The following is a 15,757-nucleotide window of genomic DNA, read 5'->3' on the forward strand; positions in this document are numbered from 1 at the left end:
ATATTGAAGAATGTTGGTAACCAAACAATACTAACTGTGTGGACAAAAAACAAAAACAAAAAAACATTTAGACAAATCCAAAAAAAAATCTGTCTAGAACAGAGGTTTCAAACCATTAACAATCTGTGGCCCACTCATTCAACCACAAAAACTTCCACAGACCCCCTAGACAACTTACTGTATAAACTAAAGTGATCTACATACACACTCTCTAAATGACAGAAGTCATGTACACTTAGTTTATACTGCACAGACACAGAACTGTTTGCTGGCCTTTGACCTTTTGATAAAGTCTCTTTTTTTATATTTTTAACCTGTTTTTGTTGCATATCCACAACATCCACAGCATTCAACTGTAAATAATGTTTCAAATAACAATGTGGTGTCATTGATCCTCATAAAGGTGTAATAGAATTTTTCTACAGGAAAGTTAAATACACTTATGATACAAATAAAGAATGGAAAGATAAATGTTTCATATTCAGATTACATATCGTAACTGGTCTGAAAAGGAAGTGTCTCTTTTCTTAATATGGAATTCATCTGTCTTTTTGGGGCCTGCTATTTGTACTATATTGTCTGCAGGAAGTCCACTAGGTCAAAGACTTGTTCATTCTCATGAAAACGTTAATGAGGACAAGGGGTGTCAACTGCAAGATAGAGAAGGTATAAATGATTATAATTTCACTCAGCCAATGAGAACTTATGAAGTGTGGACAATTTGCATACATGATATACTGAAGTTTGTCAGTTTATATGCCATATTCTCATTTTATTCTCAGGATGGAGACTGCTCACATGCCAGCTATCAAGAGGTTTTCTCTGTGTGCATTCGTTCTTATGTCTTGCATATCATGTAAGTAATTTATCATTTATTTATTTATTTAGGATTTTTGTAGTTTTTTATTATACATTATATTATCAAATTCAAAATCTAAAAAAGGTCTGCACTCTAAAACACATTTATTAATAACACACAGGAGATAAATGTTTTCGGCTCTTCGCTTTCGTCAGTGTTATTATATTATCAGTATTATATTATCAGAATAACTTGTGAGTTTGAAATTTCAGTTGACAATTACATATGAATTTCAGACTTTCTAAGTATTTGGTCCATCTTTTGCTTTAATGATAGAAGCACTCGAGCTGATTACCTTTTTGTAGTTTGATTTGAGAATGATCCAAAGAGCATTTTGTGCTTCGGTAGAAGAACATCTGAGCTTCTCTACAAAAGAGTTCACATGATCAGTGTCACATATGTGCTTCTCTCATCTATTTTTATCTATCTATCTATCTATACAAACTACCATCTATACAAACTCATCAGGACTTTTCTTGGTTTATTTCAGGTGTATCTACTATGACACCCAGTGTTTTCCAGCCAAACGTCTCAGTCACAGCACCAGCCGGTGGTTCGGTCATCCTGGAATGCTACACCACTGCTGATCTGGTTGTGACCTGGGTTTGGCTTAAACAAATCCCAGGACAAAAGTTAAACACTATAGCTTCCACATATTACAAGAAAATAAAACTTCAAGAAGAATTTGTTAATGAATCACGGTTTGAAGTGAAAGTTGATGTCAAGAAATCTGCATTAATTTTCACTAAGATTACATCCAGAGATGCCGCCTATTACCATTGTGCTGTGCTGTTATATGAGACGTTGCACTTTGGAGGGGGATCTTATCTAACAGTTAATGGTTAGTGGAAATCTGGAAATGGAGAAATTCTAAATATTTGTTTTATTATTATTACTGCCAATTTTATTTTTCATTATAGATGCAAAACCAATTAAAGTCATCCAGCAGCCTATTTTGGACACACATCATTTAGGAGACTCTGTGACTCTTCATTGCTCAATCTTTGGTGAGACTTGCTCAGGAGGGCAAAGCGTGTACTGGCTTAAATACGAACCAAGAGAGTCTCATTCAGGATTCATTTACACCGATGGAGACAGAAAAGATCAGTGTGAGAAGATCTCTGTGTCTGGATCGACTGTACAGAACTGCGTGCACATAGTACCCAAAAGCCTCACCAGTGATGAAACTTACTTTTGCAGTGTGGTCACATGTGGAAACCTAATCATTGGAAATGGAACTAAACTAACAGCTGATGGTAAAACTTTCTGTATTGCTCACATACTGTATAGTATCTACTATGTCTGAAATATCCTTTGCATTTAGCAAAATAATTCTTATATCAGTACTTCAGTACTTATATCAGTTTTCAGAGAATTTAATAATAGAAAAAAGTTATTTTCTTCCATTTGGACTATTCAGATTTAGATGATAAAATTACATCTTATTTCATAAACCTTTTCCCCCCCAGTTTTTTCTCAGAAAACAGTCTATATCATCGCACTGCTCTCCACTATATTAGTGATATCAGTGATAGTGAATATAATAATGGTGCTGTCATGGAGAAGAGCTGCACACAGAGGTAAGACCCTTTTTCATTCAACCCACATTTCAAAATTACATTGTCTAAAAAAACAAAAAACAACAAAAACGAATACACTATTATATTATATAATTATTTTTTTTTATTTTTATTTTTTATTTTTTTTGTGTGTTTGAAAGAAGTATCTTGTGCACACCCAGGCATTAAAAACAGTACTAATGTGAAATATTATTTGATTTTAAAACAACTGTTTACTATTTTAATATATTTTAAAATATAATTTATTCCTGTGATGCAAAGCTGAATTTTTAGCATCATTACTCCAGTCGTCAGTTTCACATGATCCTTCAGAAATCATTCTAATATGCTGATTTGCTGCTTAATATTTTTATGGAAACACTGATGCATTTTTTCCCCAGGATACTTTATAAATAGTTCAAAAGAACAGCATTTATTTAAAATATTTATAACATAAATATAACATTATAAATGTCTACTGTCACTTTTGATTAATTTAATACATCCTTGCTGATTAAAAGTATTTCATTCTTTATATATATAAACTTGATTTACATATATATGATTTGATGTACAACGACTGCTCTAATTTCTAATTATGATAAATTTTAAGGTGTTGGCGTGGCCCAATCTACAGTCCTGGTGAGTTGAAAGCTTTATACTCTTACATACAGCTATGAGTGAGTGTGGGTAAGCTGTGCCACTCAAATAAATATCGACATGAAACATTAATGGTGGTTTATATTATTTAATAATATACTTTAAAGGGTTAGTTCACCCAGAAATGAAAATTATGTAATTTATTACTCACCCTCATGTTGCAAATTAAGGTATTTTTAATGAAATCCGATGGTTCAGTGAGGCCAGCAAGATAACAGTTTCAGTGCCCATGGTACTAAAAACATATTTAAAACAGTTCATTTGACTACAGTAGTTCAACCTCAATGTTCCAAAGCGATGAGACTTTTTGTGCGGCAAAAAAACAAAAACAAAAAACCCCCCACTACTTTTCAACAATATCTAGTCATGGCCGATTTCTAAACACTGCTTCAAATTTTTTGTTTCAAATAAGTGGTTCAGAGTGCCAAAGTCACGTGATTTCAGCAGTTTGGCAGTTTGACTTGCGATCCGAACCACGGATTCGAAACAAAAGATTTGTAACTTGCTGGCAATAGAGGCCTCACTGAGCCATCGGATTTCATCAAAAATATCTTAATTTGTGTTCTGAAGATGAACAAAGGTCTTACGGGTGTAGAACGACATGAGGATGAGTAATAAAGAACATTATTTTTGGTTGAACTAACCCTTTAAGTCTAATTTTGCTGCACATTAAGATATTCATAAACAATATATGCATGCATATATGTACCAGTACAGATTATTGACAAAATTCTCTCATTCTCTCATTAGACTGCTGACATAGACTCAGAAAATTATGCATCGCTGAAGTTTTCTTCACACCAGCCTACATGTAAAATAAAAAGCCACAAAGAGGTAGATTCTGTGGTCTATGCGTCTGTCCGTCAAACAAGAAGTGTTAAATAAGGATTTACTCATTCTTAATGCTTGTCATGTTGTAACTGTGTGAATATTGACTTTTAGACTATTTTGTTTGTAAATTATTTAAATGAATGTCACATTCATCATGTAGTCTTAAATAATATGAGCTTCACATCATTCAGTTTCAAGATTAAATCTTGTATTTGGATCTCAAGGCAGTTTACAGTTGACAAAGTGATGAGTGAGAGACTTTTGTTAATGACTTTTGTTTGACTTTGAGAATTTGGTCTTTTATAGAATTTTTATGTTGTTGTCTTAAAATGTTGTCTTATAGGGCTTATATCTTATAATAGCATTTATGTGTCATTGTAGTGTCTCCATGTAATTCAATGTCATTAATATGTTTAAATAAACACATTAAACATGAAAAAATCCTACATTGTGTGTTTACAATAATTGACCAATAAATTCAGCACCATGGAGAGGGGTAAAATTTTGCAAATGAGGGGGAAAAAAATGTCTGTGCAAATTGCTTGGCATAAATATACACACATATATACACACACACACACACAAAATATATATGTATTATTACAAATTAACCCAAAAATGACCCAAACATGGAAAATAGAGTCATAGTAGATGGTATGTATTTCTCTTAATCACTGTTGCAGCATTATGCAAACATGCAGAAATGTACTACTATTCACATCCAGGTGATGGCAGTCAGACATCACTAGTACACACAAACACAGATACACTCTTTATACAGTATAAACATGTGTTAACAATAAACATATTTACAACTAATACAACTTAAATTTTTTTAAGTGAAAAAAAGTGTTTTCTTTCTTCCTCTTCTAGACTGTTGTATCACATACCATGTACTTGTCCAACAATATTTCAGTCATTCTATTCTATAGTTGATACATCATAAAGTATTGTAACAAATAATTATTACCTTTTTTTTTTTTTTTGCATGTCATCACCCTAAGCATCTCTAAAATGCATTCATCTGGCCTGCTGACAAGATTAGATGTTTGCTAGTTGCATTTACTTACACACTGTATACTTAGCAGCTTACTTCAGGAAACGGACAGTATTTTGTGCATGCAGAGAATCAGTAGAGTCACATGATGAAGCCCTCAAATAGCAAATCTGTTTATACACTGACACCACATTTAGACAGAGGTGAAAAAGGCCCAGGACGAAGACAAAATGGACAGCATCTACATGATCCTCTTTCTCTTTCTTCATGAAGTCTGTAAGTACAAAATAAGTCATTTTATTATTCTTTCTTTCTTTTTTTTGAATAGCAATACATTTACAAAACATTTGATCATTCTTTTACTAAACATTTACATGGCATCTTAGGAAACTGTTATTTATTTTTCCAACAGGTGAATATAATTGCAGTGTTGCTCATGTGGATCAGGTTTTAACCGCTCAAGAGGGGGACCGTGTGTTGTTATCTTGTCTTATTATAGATGATCAGTTACACCGAGCATTATGGTATAAACAGGTTCTTGGAGAGAAACCTGTCCTAGTAGTGTCTTCATATCACCATTCTCAACCGAATGAATTTTCTTCAGATTTTGAAGAAACTCACCATTTTCATGCAGTGCGAACGGCTGATAGTTTTAACTTAACCATCTTGAGGACTTCGAAATCTGATTCAGGCACGTATTTCTGTGCCGCTGCCTTCGCCAATATTGTTTCCTTTGGGACCGGAACTATTCTGCTGGTTAAAGGTGAGGATTATAATACTCTTTTTTTTTTTTTTTAAAGATGGGTTATTCCATTTATTATCAATGCTGATTGTTTTTTCCCCTTATAGGTGCAGACCTCAAACCTGCTGTTATACAACAGCCTGTGCTTGGTGTTATCAAGCCAGGAAGCAATGTGACTCTGCAGTGCTCAGTGCAAGTGAAAATGTGTGATAAAGGAGTACAATTAGTCTACTGGTTCAGACAGAGTTCGGACACAATCCATCCAGGAATGATTTACACTCATGGAGACATGAAAAATGAGTGTGGAAAGAAATTTGCAGCCTCCACTTCCAATGCACAGAGTTGTCTGTATAACCTCCCCAAGATGAATGTTGGTCTCTCTGATGCTGGAATGTACTACTGCACTGTGGTAACTTGTGATGAAGTTTTATTTGGAAATGGCACAACGTTGGTCATAGAAGGTATGTACATTATTTTTGAGAAGTATTACTTTTTAACAGACACTTTTATCTAAAGCAACTTGCAGTAGGAACATCACAAGACATTTATTATAAGAGCAATATTTGCAGTGCATAATGCCATGTTTCAAAGATAGATTAGATAAGATAGTTAGGTACTGGGGGTGTAAACAATATAACGTGTCGCAATATATCACAATACAAAAATGCAACAATATGTAACGTGGATAGTGACAATTTTTATTGTGCATAATTCAGCCAAAATGAAAATTACTAAGAAAACTATTAGAAAAAATTCAAGTTTACAGAGTTTTAGTGTCAGTACTACATTGAACTACTTTATATTATGTTGAATATAAGGTATAATAATGCAATGGTGGAATATTTGTGGGTCCTAATAATGCCAAATGTCTTATGTTACCAGTAAAAAGTGGCCTAAATTATTTTAAATATATCTAGTCAAAGCATACCAGCCTATTCATTTCAACCCCCAATGTAATACATCTATCTATCTATCTATCTATCTATCTATCTATCTATCTATCTATCTATCTATCTATCTATCTATCTATCTATCTATCTATCTATCTATCTATCTATCTATCTATCTATATTTGTCTGTCTATCTATCTATCTAGATAAAAAATAGATAGATAGATAGATAGATAGATAGATAGATAGATAGATAGATAGGTAGGTAGGTAGATATCTTAAATCTTAAATTAAAGTAAAATGATTTTAAAGAAGACAATGAAGCCAAATGTTTAATATAATAAATGTTGTGGTGTACTATTTAATTGTGGGGATTGAACTTGGTTTGACAAAATATTTTTAGAGCACACTATGATTTATTAAGTTGCCCAATGTTTATTGTGTTTCAGATGAATTTAATAATGAGAGTATGCTGTATATCATTTTAATTGGCCTTGCAGTGCTGTTTTTAATCAGCCTTACCATTAATATGTTGCTCTGTTTACCAATGAGAAGAAAAGGTAAGCTATTTCTTAATTCAACTGATATAATTTAAGTTGAAGTAAAATCATTGTTATTATTAATCCTAATCTTGGAAATTATTTGTTTATTTAAAAGAAAATGTGGGTGTAACTCTTCTCAAACTTCTTTATTTGACTTTTAACAGGTAGAATGCCTCAACAAATCCAGACTTCTAATGACGATACAACCAGAGTTCAGGTTTGAATCATCAAATGTGTTAATAACAGTTAACTCATGTAACTGAAAAGAGTGATGAAAAAAATGAGTCTCCTAATTCTTTCTTCTAGTACTGCAACACTGATGACATTAACTATGCTGCCCTGAACCTTTCCACAAAAAGAGGTCAGAGAAAGAGGACCTTAGATGAGACACCGTACTCTAGACCGATGTTGTGAGATAATATCTGAAACCTGCTTCTGATTGTCAAAACGTACCGTAATATTTAACACAAACTCCAGGAGTGCATTAATAATATATCACAGTTGTGTCTGTAATGATAAAATTGCCTCTGCACTTGGCGTGTCTTTGCTTATTCTGCTATGTGTTAAACGTGTTTTTTCAAGAAACATGCTGTGAGTGTTAACATTAACACTTCTGAGAGACTTGTGTAAGGGAAACAATGTGCAAAATGATATAAAAGCATAACCACATCCTGTAAGGGTTTAACAAGATGTGACCGTTGTGTGATCATCCACTTGAATAAACATTCAGCTTTGGTTAATTAGATTTAGGTCAAGCTTCTAATTCGGTTATTCATCCTCAACACTATATGGTTACTTTCTCAAAGCATGTGTGTTGAATAGTTCATCCCACAATGCAATGCACTCGATTTGACCTTCCATTTCCAGAGAATGTAGGACAGGAAATAACAACTATGATATTTAACATATTCTTCTTTACTCATGATGCGATCAGACTTGTAATCCATTATATTTCTGGAATGTGACATACTTCATGTTAATATTCAATGACAGGGGAAAAATAGGGGTTAATTTCCATGCAAATCATGGAACTGGTTTCCTTAGTTGCAGTGGAAGGCTTGAAAAATAAGTGGGATTAGTGATGCTGCAAACAGGAATGTAGTTTCAGAGTTGTAGGAAACTTTCTTTCTTTTCTTTGGAATAACATGCAGTGATGAACCATGCATTTAAGTAAATTTGGATTAATGCTGACCAGCCATTTTTATTTCCAATACAAGATCAGGATGCAACTGCTCAATTACAATTGCCTGCAATAGTCTTTTCTTCCCTACTGTGATGTATATCCAAGTGAAACAGCTTCTCAAACAAGAAAAAAAATCTTTTGTCCATTGAGAATTAATTGGGTAGTTGAGGTTTTGCTATTGGCCGATCTCATGTTAGTGACAGGTTGTCCCGCCCACGCACCAGTAAACGTCAATAGAGAAAAGATGTCACTGCAAGAGAGAGGGGAAGTTATTTTGATTCAAGATTATGAGGGCAGATCTATTTTAAAAAAACAATTATGTGCACAGATATATAATTTATAATAAATACCGTAAAATTCCATTTTATAAAAGAATTGTTAATATGTCATAGTGATTATAAACATGCAACATGATTAGGTCATGTGACTACTATTATAAGCTACCAGGTGGTGGCAGTGAGGGATCACAAAAATAGTAAAACAGACATATTGTTCTATCTTGATTTACAACATATTATGCCTATTTAATGCACTTACAATATTCATTCATCATTATAATAAGACTTAGAGTACATATAATCACCCAGCACATGCCTTCATTTTCATTCATTTGAATATTATAATACAGCAGTTTTTTTTTTTTAATGTCCATAACTAATCTGTTTCTTTCAGGATTTAAAATCGTGAGTTAATATTCCAGTTCTTGAATCACTATGCTACCAAAAGCTCCACCAAGAAATTCCATACAGACCTGTTTTGTTGTTTTTTGTTTACTGCCACTAAAATTGTACCTTTATCACTTGTATACTGTAATGTGGAATGTAACATATTCATCACAATATTCAAGATTAAACTGATTTTATTGGCCTTACTCTGACATGTATTATAAAGAGAACGTTTCCTTTGACGGAGGTACATAGAAGCTTATCAGTGTATTAAACAAATGTAGTTATTTCAAATGTGTATAACTTAATTTCTAGTCAGTTTTAATCATGCTAAATAAATTGATATGAATATCAGAATAGATCATTTACATTAAAGATTATACTTTGATGTAGCACATCTGTGTTAAAAGTGGAACAAGGAAATGGGCAATGACTTGTTAGCTCAGAGAGCCAATGGAATCGTGACATAGTGCTTCCACTCAAAGCAGAGGGAAGGTTTCAGAGAAGTTTGTGCCCTGGAGATCATATGTGAAAATGTATCTCATTCTCTTCATTTTATGTTTTCTCTTTAATAAACCATGTAAGTACAAAACTACAACAGTAATATTTTTCTTGAGCTTTCTTTACTGGTCATTGTTTTGTCTATGTATCAACGGATGTCTACGCATTTATGTAATAATCACCTTAATTATTTTACAGCAATGCAACAGCAATATTCTGGAAGTATTTTGCAGATGGAGGATGTGACAGTTCAAGTGGGTGATGATGTGACATTTTACTGCTTTCACCCAAAAGACCAAATGAATAGAGTTATGTGGTTCAAACAGACTCTGGGAGAAAAACCTGCTCTTGTAGCCTCTTCATATCACTGGTCTCAAGACAGTGTGGTTCATGATGAGTTTAAAAAGTCAAAGCGCTTTAAAGTGAATTCAGGGCTTGACAGCTTTAATCTGACTATTGAAAGAACTGTACAATCCGATTCCGCCACATATTATTGTGCAGGTTCCTTTTCTAACCTCGTCTACTTTGGAGTTGGAACTAATCTGGTGCTTAGAGGTGAGTTTTCAACATTTAGACTTACCCTTTCTGAAATTAGTCAAATTTTACAACCTAAAATTCATTATATTCCTTCAATAGGTTCTAAATCCAACAGGATTCATATTCTGCAGCAATCTGGAACAACATCATCTGATGGAAATGTGACTCTGCAATGTACAATCCAAAATGAACAACAGAGCTGTGAAGGCGAACACAGAGTCTACTGGTTCAGACAGGAGTCAAGAAAATCTAGTCCAGGAATCATTTATGCTCAAGAAAGTTGTAAAAACAGCTCAGTGACTGCTTCTCCTACCAGGAGTTGTGTCTACAATCTCTCTATGAGAAACATCAACCCTGGGACCTACTACTGTGCTGTGGTCACATGTGGGGAGATTTTATTTGGACATGGAATTAATCTGGATATTGACGGTAAGTGTGTTGAGTTACATTCATGTTTGGCAGCCATTGTAAGGATGTTGATGCAGTATTATGTAATTCTATGTAAATTCACAGAGCTTCTAGTGTAATGTTATGACAAAAATTGTATTTTTGACCAAAAACACTGTATAATATGACAGAGAGTACTTTTGTGTGCATTTTTAACAGAGGTTATTGTTGATATGGAATACTGAATTTCTACTGATGCAAATTTATTTGCATGCTTCATATTGTTGTACATAAAGTAGAGGCCAAAAGTGTGTGTGTGTTTTTTTTTTTTTTTTTATAAATATGAGGGAAGAACAAAACACAAAGCTTGGTTAAGGTATTTTTCTGACAAAATTATTTGGCAAAACGGGGCAAACTACAGCTAAAAAAAGGGTCCGCACAATTTGGCATGTTTCATTGCATTATCACAAATAAAACCAGTGACTACAAGCACAACTATATGCAAATGATTATTTTTTGCTATATGCAAAAAATGTTAAGAAAACTTTTTAAAAATTTGAATGAGATGTCTATTTTCCTAGGCCGGACATCACTTTTGGCCACTTCTATAGTTCTCGGACATGGCATTCAGTATGATTCAGTATATTATTGTTTCAGATGAACATAAAGGTCAGCACGTGCAGTTCTACATTCTCATTGGCCTTGCAGCATTGCTGATCATAAACTTCATAACTAATGTTCTACTTTGTGTGACAAAGACAAAAGGTAACCACTGATTTAATATATAATACATCACATAAAAAAATAATGAGAATACACATTAAAAAGGTGAAAATATGCAGTGTTTTGTATTGTTCAGAAACTTCCTATAAGGTTTTTGCAATAACCATAATTCTCTTTATGTCATTTTGAAGTACTAAAACTCATCTAATGTTTCATCTTATAATAGGCAACACATCCCAGCAAGTTCATGCTACAGATAACATACAATCAAGTGCACAGGTTTGTTTTACACAGACAAAATTAAATGCGTAACTAAAAGTCAAGTATTTAGTGGTGTATGTTTGTGATGTGTATCACTTCAAAGAAACGTTTATTAAACATATATATATTTTTTATTTTTAGTACCACGGGACATCTGATATGAATTATGCTGCCTTAAAATTCAAAACCCAAAACTCAAGACAGCAGAAAGTGGGGAGGCAAAGACAGACAGAATACTCTGGACTGAAATTAAACGATTCTGTACCGTGACACTGTATTTGTAGTTGCTAATATAGTCTGCTAACCAGAGCCACTCTGAATATCTTTCTGAATATGTTCTGAATAATTATGAAATTTAAATGTCTCTTTATTCAGTTGAAATAATCAGTTTTTGATGTCTCACAGTATGTGAATAAAGAGTCTTATTTTTCCAGAAAAAAACTTGCTTTTCTTTTGTTTTAAGTAACGTTAGATAAGATACACCACAAACCACAAGGTCACGCCTCTGAAATTTAGCCCAGTTAACACCCCAGTACTGTGGTAAGATCTAATCAACAGATCAAACTAGAAGAACTTTAGTCAGCCCCATTCGACATGCATGAAACAGTCTTCAGTAACTTTGGCCTATTTAACACCTACTCAACTCTAGGGGCAATGGGGCTTTGCATAATTTCAGAAATGTCAAATAAAATGGCAGTTTTTTCCTCTGACCTTTGCCTGCTTGAGAGGTTTTCTTTTTTCTTATCTCTTGCTTTTAGTTGGCAAAAAAAATTATTCACTGCTGAACAATAACCACTAATTTGTATTTAACAATGTTTTCCTATATTTTCCTTATGACAATTTTATGATTGGTTTATGTACAGTATCTCACAGAAGTGAGTACACCCCTCACATTTTGTAAATATTTTATTATATCTTTTCATATGACAACACTGAAGAAATGACACTTTGCTACAATGTAAAGTAGAGTGTATGGTGTCATGTGACTTGTTAGTGTTACAAGGTCTCAGGTGTGAATGGGGAGCAGGTGTTTTAAATTTGGTGTTATCGCTCTCACCAAAGAATATACAGTACACTAACAAGAAGTGACACTCAATAGAACGTTCCATTGCAACACCGGCGCCCAGCAGCGGCCCTGCGTTTCCGCCAGTCCACTAGTCCACTAGTTTCTATATCAATATCAGCTGCTTTGTTGAAAAAAAAAAAAAAACCTATACATTAAAGCTGAAATCCAACCTGAATGATGACAACAACACAGAATAAAATACTATCACTAGTGATCAACAAATCCTTTTAACAATTTATTTTACAGACTTTGTGTTTAAGTCTTCCACATTTTTTTCACAAAACCTTTGCTCTCTAGAAACCTAGTCAGTTTGGGTTAATATTCTTTGAAGTTCAAGTATTAGCATAATAAACACTGAATTAATACCAACATATGAAATTAAATTAGGGACATGCATCAGAAAAATTAGGAATGTTGGAGAATAAATAAATTAATATAACAGCTTGATTTTGCAGTGGTGTTTAATGTCCGTTAAAGCAAAAGTGTACAAAAGTGTGAATTATGCGATAATGGACACAGCAATGCATCACGTATTATAAGATCATTATGTTTGTAGGGTGATCCATTAAAACGTACAATATACAGTTGTGGCCAGAATTATTAGACCCCTTCATAAATATGATCAAAGATGACTCTAAAAATAAATCTGCATTGTTTATCCTTTTGATCTTTTATTCATAAAATTAGCAAAAATCTAACCTTTCATTGAAGGAAAAGAATTGAAAGTGGGGGAAAATAACATTAAGAAATAAATGTTTTTCTCCAAAACACATTGCCCACAATTATTAACACCCCTAGAATTTTTTATGAGTAAAATATCTCTGAAGTATATTCCCATTCATATTTAATTTTTTTTAGCTCACCGGGGTGATCATGAATATGAAATTGGCCAGCCATGACTTCCTGTTCCACAGGAGTATAAACATGAGGAAACACAAAGGCCAAATTCCCTTAATCATTCATCACAATGAGAAAAAACAAAGAATATAGTTCTGATGTGTAGCAAATGATTGTCGAGCTTCACAAAATAGAAAGTGGCTGTAAGAAAATAGCTGAAGCATTGAAAATGCCCATTTCCACTATCAGGGCAATAATTGAGAAGTTCCAATCAACTAAAGATGTTACAAATCTGACTGAAAGAGGACATGTGTCTAAATCGTCCTAATGTGTGGTGAGGGGGAAAGTTTGAGTGGCCAAAGACTTTCCAAGGATCACAGCTGGAGAATTGCAGAGATTAGTTGAGTCTTGAATCTCAGAAAGCCTAAAAAAAATGTATCAAAAGCACCTACATCCCCACAAGTTGTTCGGGAGGGTTTCAAGAAAAATCCTCTGCTCTCATCCAGAAACAATCTCCAGCTTATTCAGTTGTCAGACAAGACTGGAACTTCAAACAGGACAAGCTTCTATGGTCAGATGAAACTAAAATAAGAGCTTTTTGGCAGCAAATCCACCAGATGGGTTTGGTGCACACATGGATAAAAAGTGCCCCATGCCCACAGTTAAATATACTGCTGGATCTTTAATGTTGTGGGCCTATTTTTCTGCTGGAGGTCCTGAACAACTTGTTGAGATACATGGTATCATGGATTCTATCAAATACCAACAGATAAAAAATCAAAACCTGACCACTTCTGCTAGGAATCTTATAATGGGCTGTGGTTGGACCATCCGTTGGGACAATGATCCAAAACAAACATCAAAACCAGCACAAAAATGTGTCACTGAGCACAAAATGAAGCTTCTGCCATGACCATCCCAGTCCCCTGACCTGAACCCTAAAGAAAATGAGTGGAGTGAACTGAAGAGAAGAAGCACCAACATGGAGCTGGGAATCTGAAGGATCTGGAGAGATTCTGTATGAAGGAATGGTCTCTGATCTCTTCTCAGGTGTTCTCCAAACTCATCAGGCATTACAGGTGAAGACTCAGAGCTGTTATCTTGGCAAAAGGAGGTTGCAAAAAGAATTGAATAAAAGGGTGCTAATAATTGTGGGCAATGTGTTTTGGAGAAAAACATTTATTTCATAATGTTACTTCCCCCCCACTTTCAATACATTTCCTTCAATGAAAGGTTAGATTTTTGCTAATTTTATAAACTAAAGATCAAAAGGATAAACAATGCAGATTTATTTTTAGAGTCATCTTTGATCATATTTATGAAGGGGTCTAATAATTCTGGCCATAACTGTATATATTTCAATTCAGACCTATTATTATTAGCCCACTCCACTAGGTCTGAAATATATTGTTCACTGCAAACATGATGATCTTAAATTTATAAATTATTAATTTACTATTAATAAATGTGAAAAGTTGCATAAAATGGAAATACTCAATAAAGTAGGCTAACTACGTTACCTCAGATGGTTGAATTGTTGGATTCCACAACTGGTAAAATAAAACATATATAAGACAATACAACATTTACTGTAGGAGCCATACAATTTACTGATGACTTAATTTAAAAAACTGTTCTTTCTTGTCAGCCTGTCAGTGCTCAGACCATATGCTGCACACTGCATTTTGGTCTGTATGGTTGTCGTCCTAGAAGGAAGCCTCTTCTAATGATTATGCACAAGAAAACCTGGTTTGCTGAAGACAAGCAGACTAAGGACATGGATTACTGGAACCATGTCCTGTGGTCTGATGAGACCAAGATAAACTTATTTGGTTCAGATGGTGTCAAGCATGTGTGGCGGCAACCAGGTGAGGAGTACAAAGACAAGTGTGTCTTGCCTACAGTTAAGCATGGTGGTGGGAGTGTCATGGTCTGGGGCTGCATGAGTGCTGCCAGCACTGGGGAGCTACAGTTCATTGAGGGAACCATGAATGCCAACATGTACTGTGCCATACTGCAGCAGAGCATGATCCCCTCCATTCGGAGACTGGGCCTTAGTGAGGTCTGATAGCGCTCTGACAACGGCAGTCATGTCTCGCACATATACTTCAATGAGTGCTAGACATCACTGCTGTTGTCAGAGCGCGATCAGACTTCACTAAGCGAGTGCTGAACACAGTTGGACATAGTGGTGTATTAGAGGTAAAAAATGATAAAAGGACATCAATGTGCCGCCATGAGCCGCAGGGTTTAATTTGGATTTGTCTAAGCATATTTTTTGACTCTTGTAAATTGTGTTACGATTCATTCACATTATAAGACTGACAGACCGCAACGGTTGGAGTTAAAAATCATCATTTGTGTTCAACTGAAGAAACAAAGTCACCTACATCTTGGATGCCTTGGGGGTAAGCAGATAAACATTACATTTTCATTTTTGGGTGAACTATCCCTTTAAATGCAAATGAGATGCTGTGCCCCGCCCCCTCTCTAATCTGCTTGGTTTTGATTATCATC

General features: G+C 34.3%; 2 protein-coding genes across 2 annotated transcripts; both read left to right on the plus strand.

The window, feature by feature from the left end:
* The first annotated feature begins 1,360 nt into the window (after positions 1 to 1,360).
* On the plus strand, positions 1,361 to 8,378 carry nitr4a (novel immune-type receptor 4a). Its single transcript, XM_067401172.1, has 7 exons — positions 1,361 to 1,462; positions 1,872 to 2,115; positions 5,541 to 5,669; positions 5,756 to 6,109; positions 6,988 to 7,098; positions 7,245 to 7,297; positions 7,387 to 8,378. Exons 1-7 carry the CDS (start codon positions 1,361 to 1,363, stop codon positions 7,492 to 7,494), a joined length of 1,101 nt encoding a protein of 366 aa, XP_067257273.1. The 3' UTR covers positions 7,495 to 8,378.
* A 1,251-nt stretch (positions 8,379 to 9,629) lies between these two features.
* On the plus strand, positions 9,630 to 11,607 carry LOC137030736 (immunoglobulin kappa light chain-like). The gene is made up of 5 exons (XM_067401173.1): positions 9,630 to 9,984; positions 10,066 to 10,395; positions 11,011 to 11,118; positions 11,303 to 11,355; positions 11,479 to 11,607. Exons 1-5 carry the CDS (start codon positions 9,630 to 9,632, stop codon positions 11,605 to 11,607), a joined length of 975 nt encoding a protein of 324 aa, XP_067257274.1.
* The last annotated feature ends 4,150 nt before the right edge of the window (positions 11,608 to 15,757 follow it).

The sequence above is a fragment of the Chanodichthys erythropterus genome, chromosome 11 (genome assembly GCF_024489055.1).
Source record: "Chanodichthys erythropterus isolate Z2021 chromosome 11, ASM2448905v1, whole genome shotgun sequence".
NCBI classification, from domain to species: domain Eukaryota; kingdom Metazoa; phylum Chordata; class Actinopteri; order Cypriniformes; family Xenocyprididae; genus Chanodichthys; species Chanodichthys erythropterus.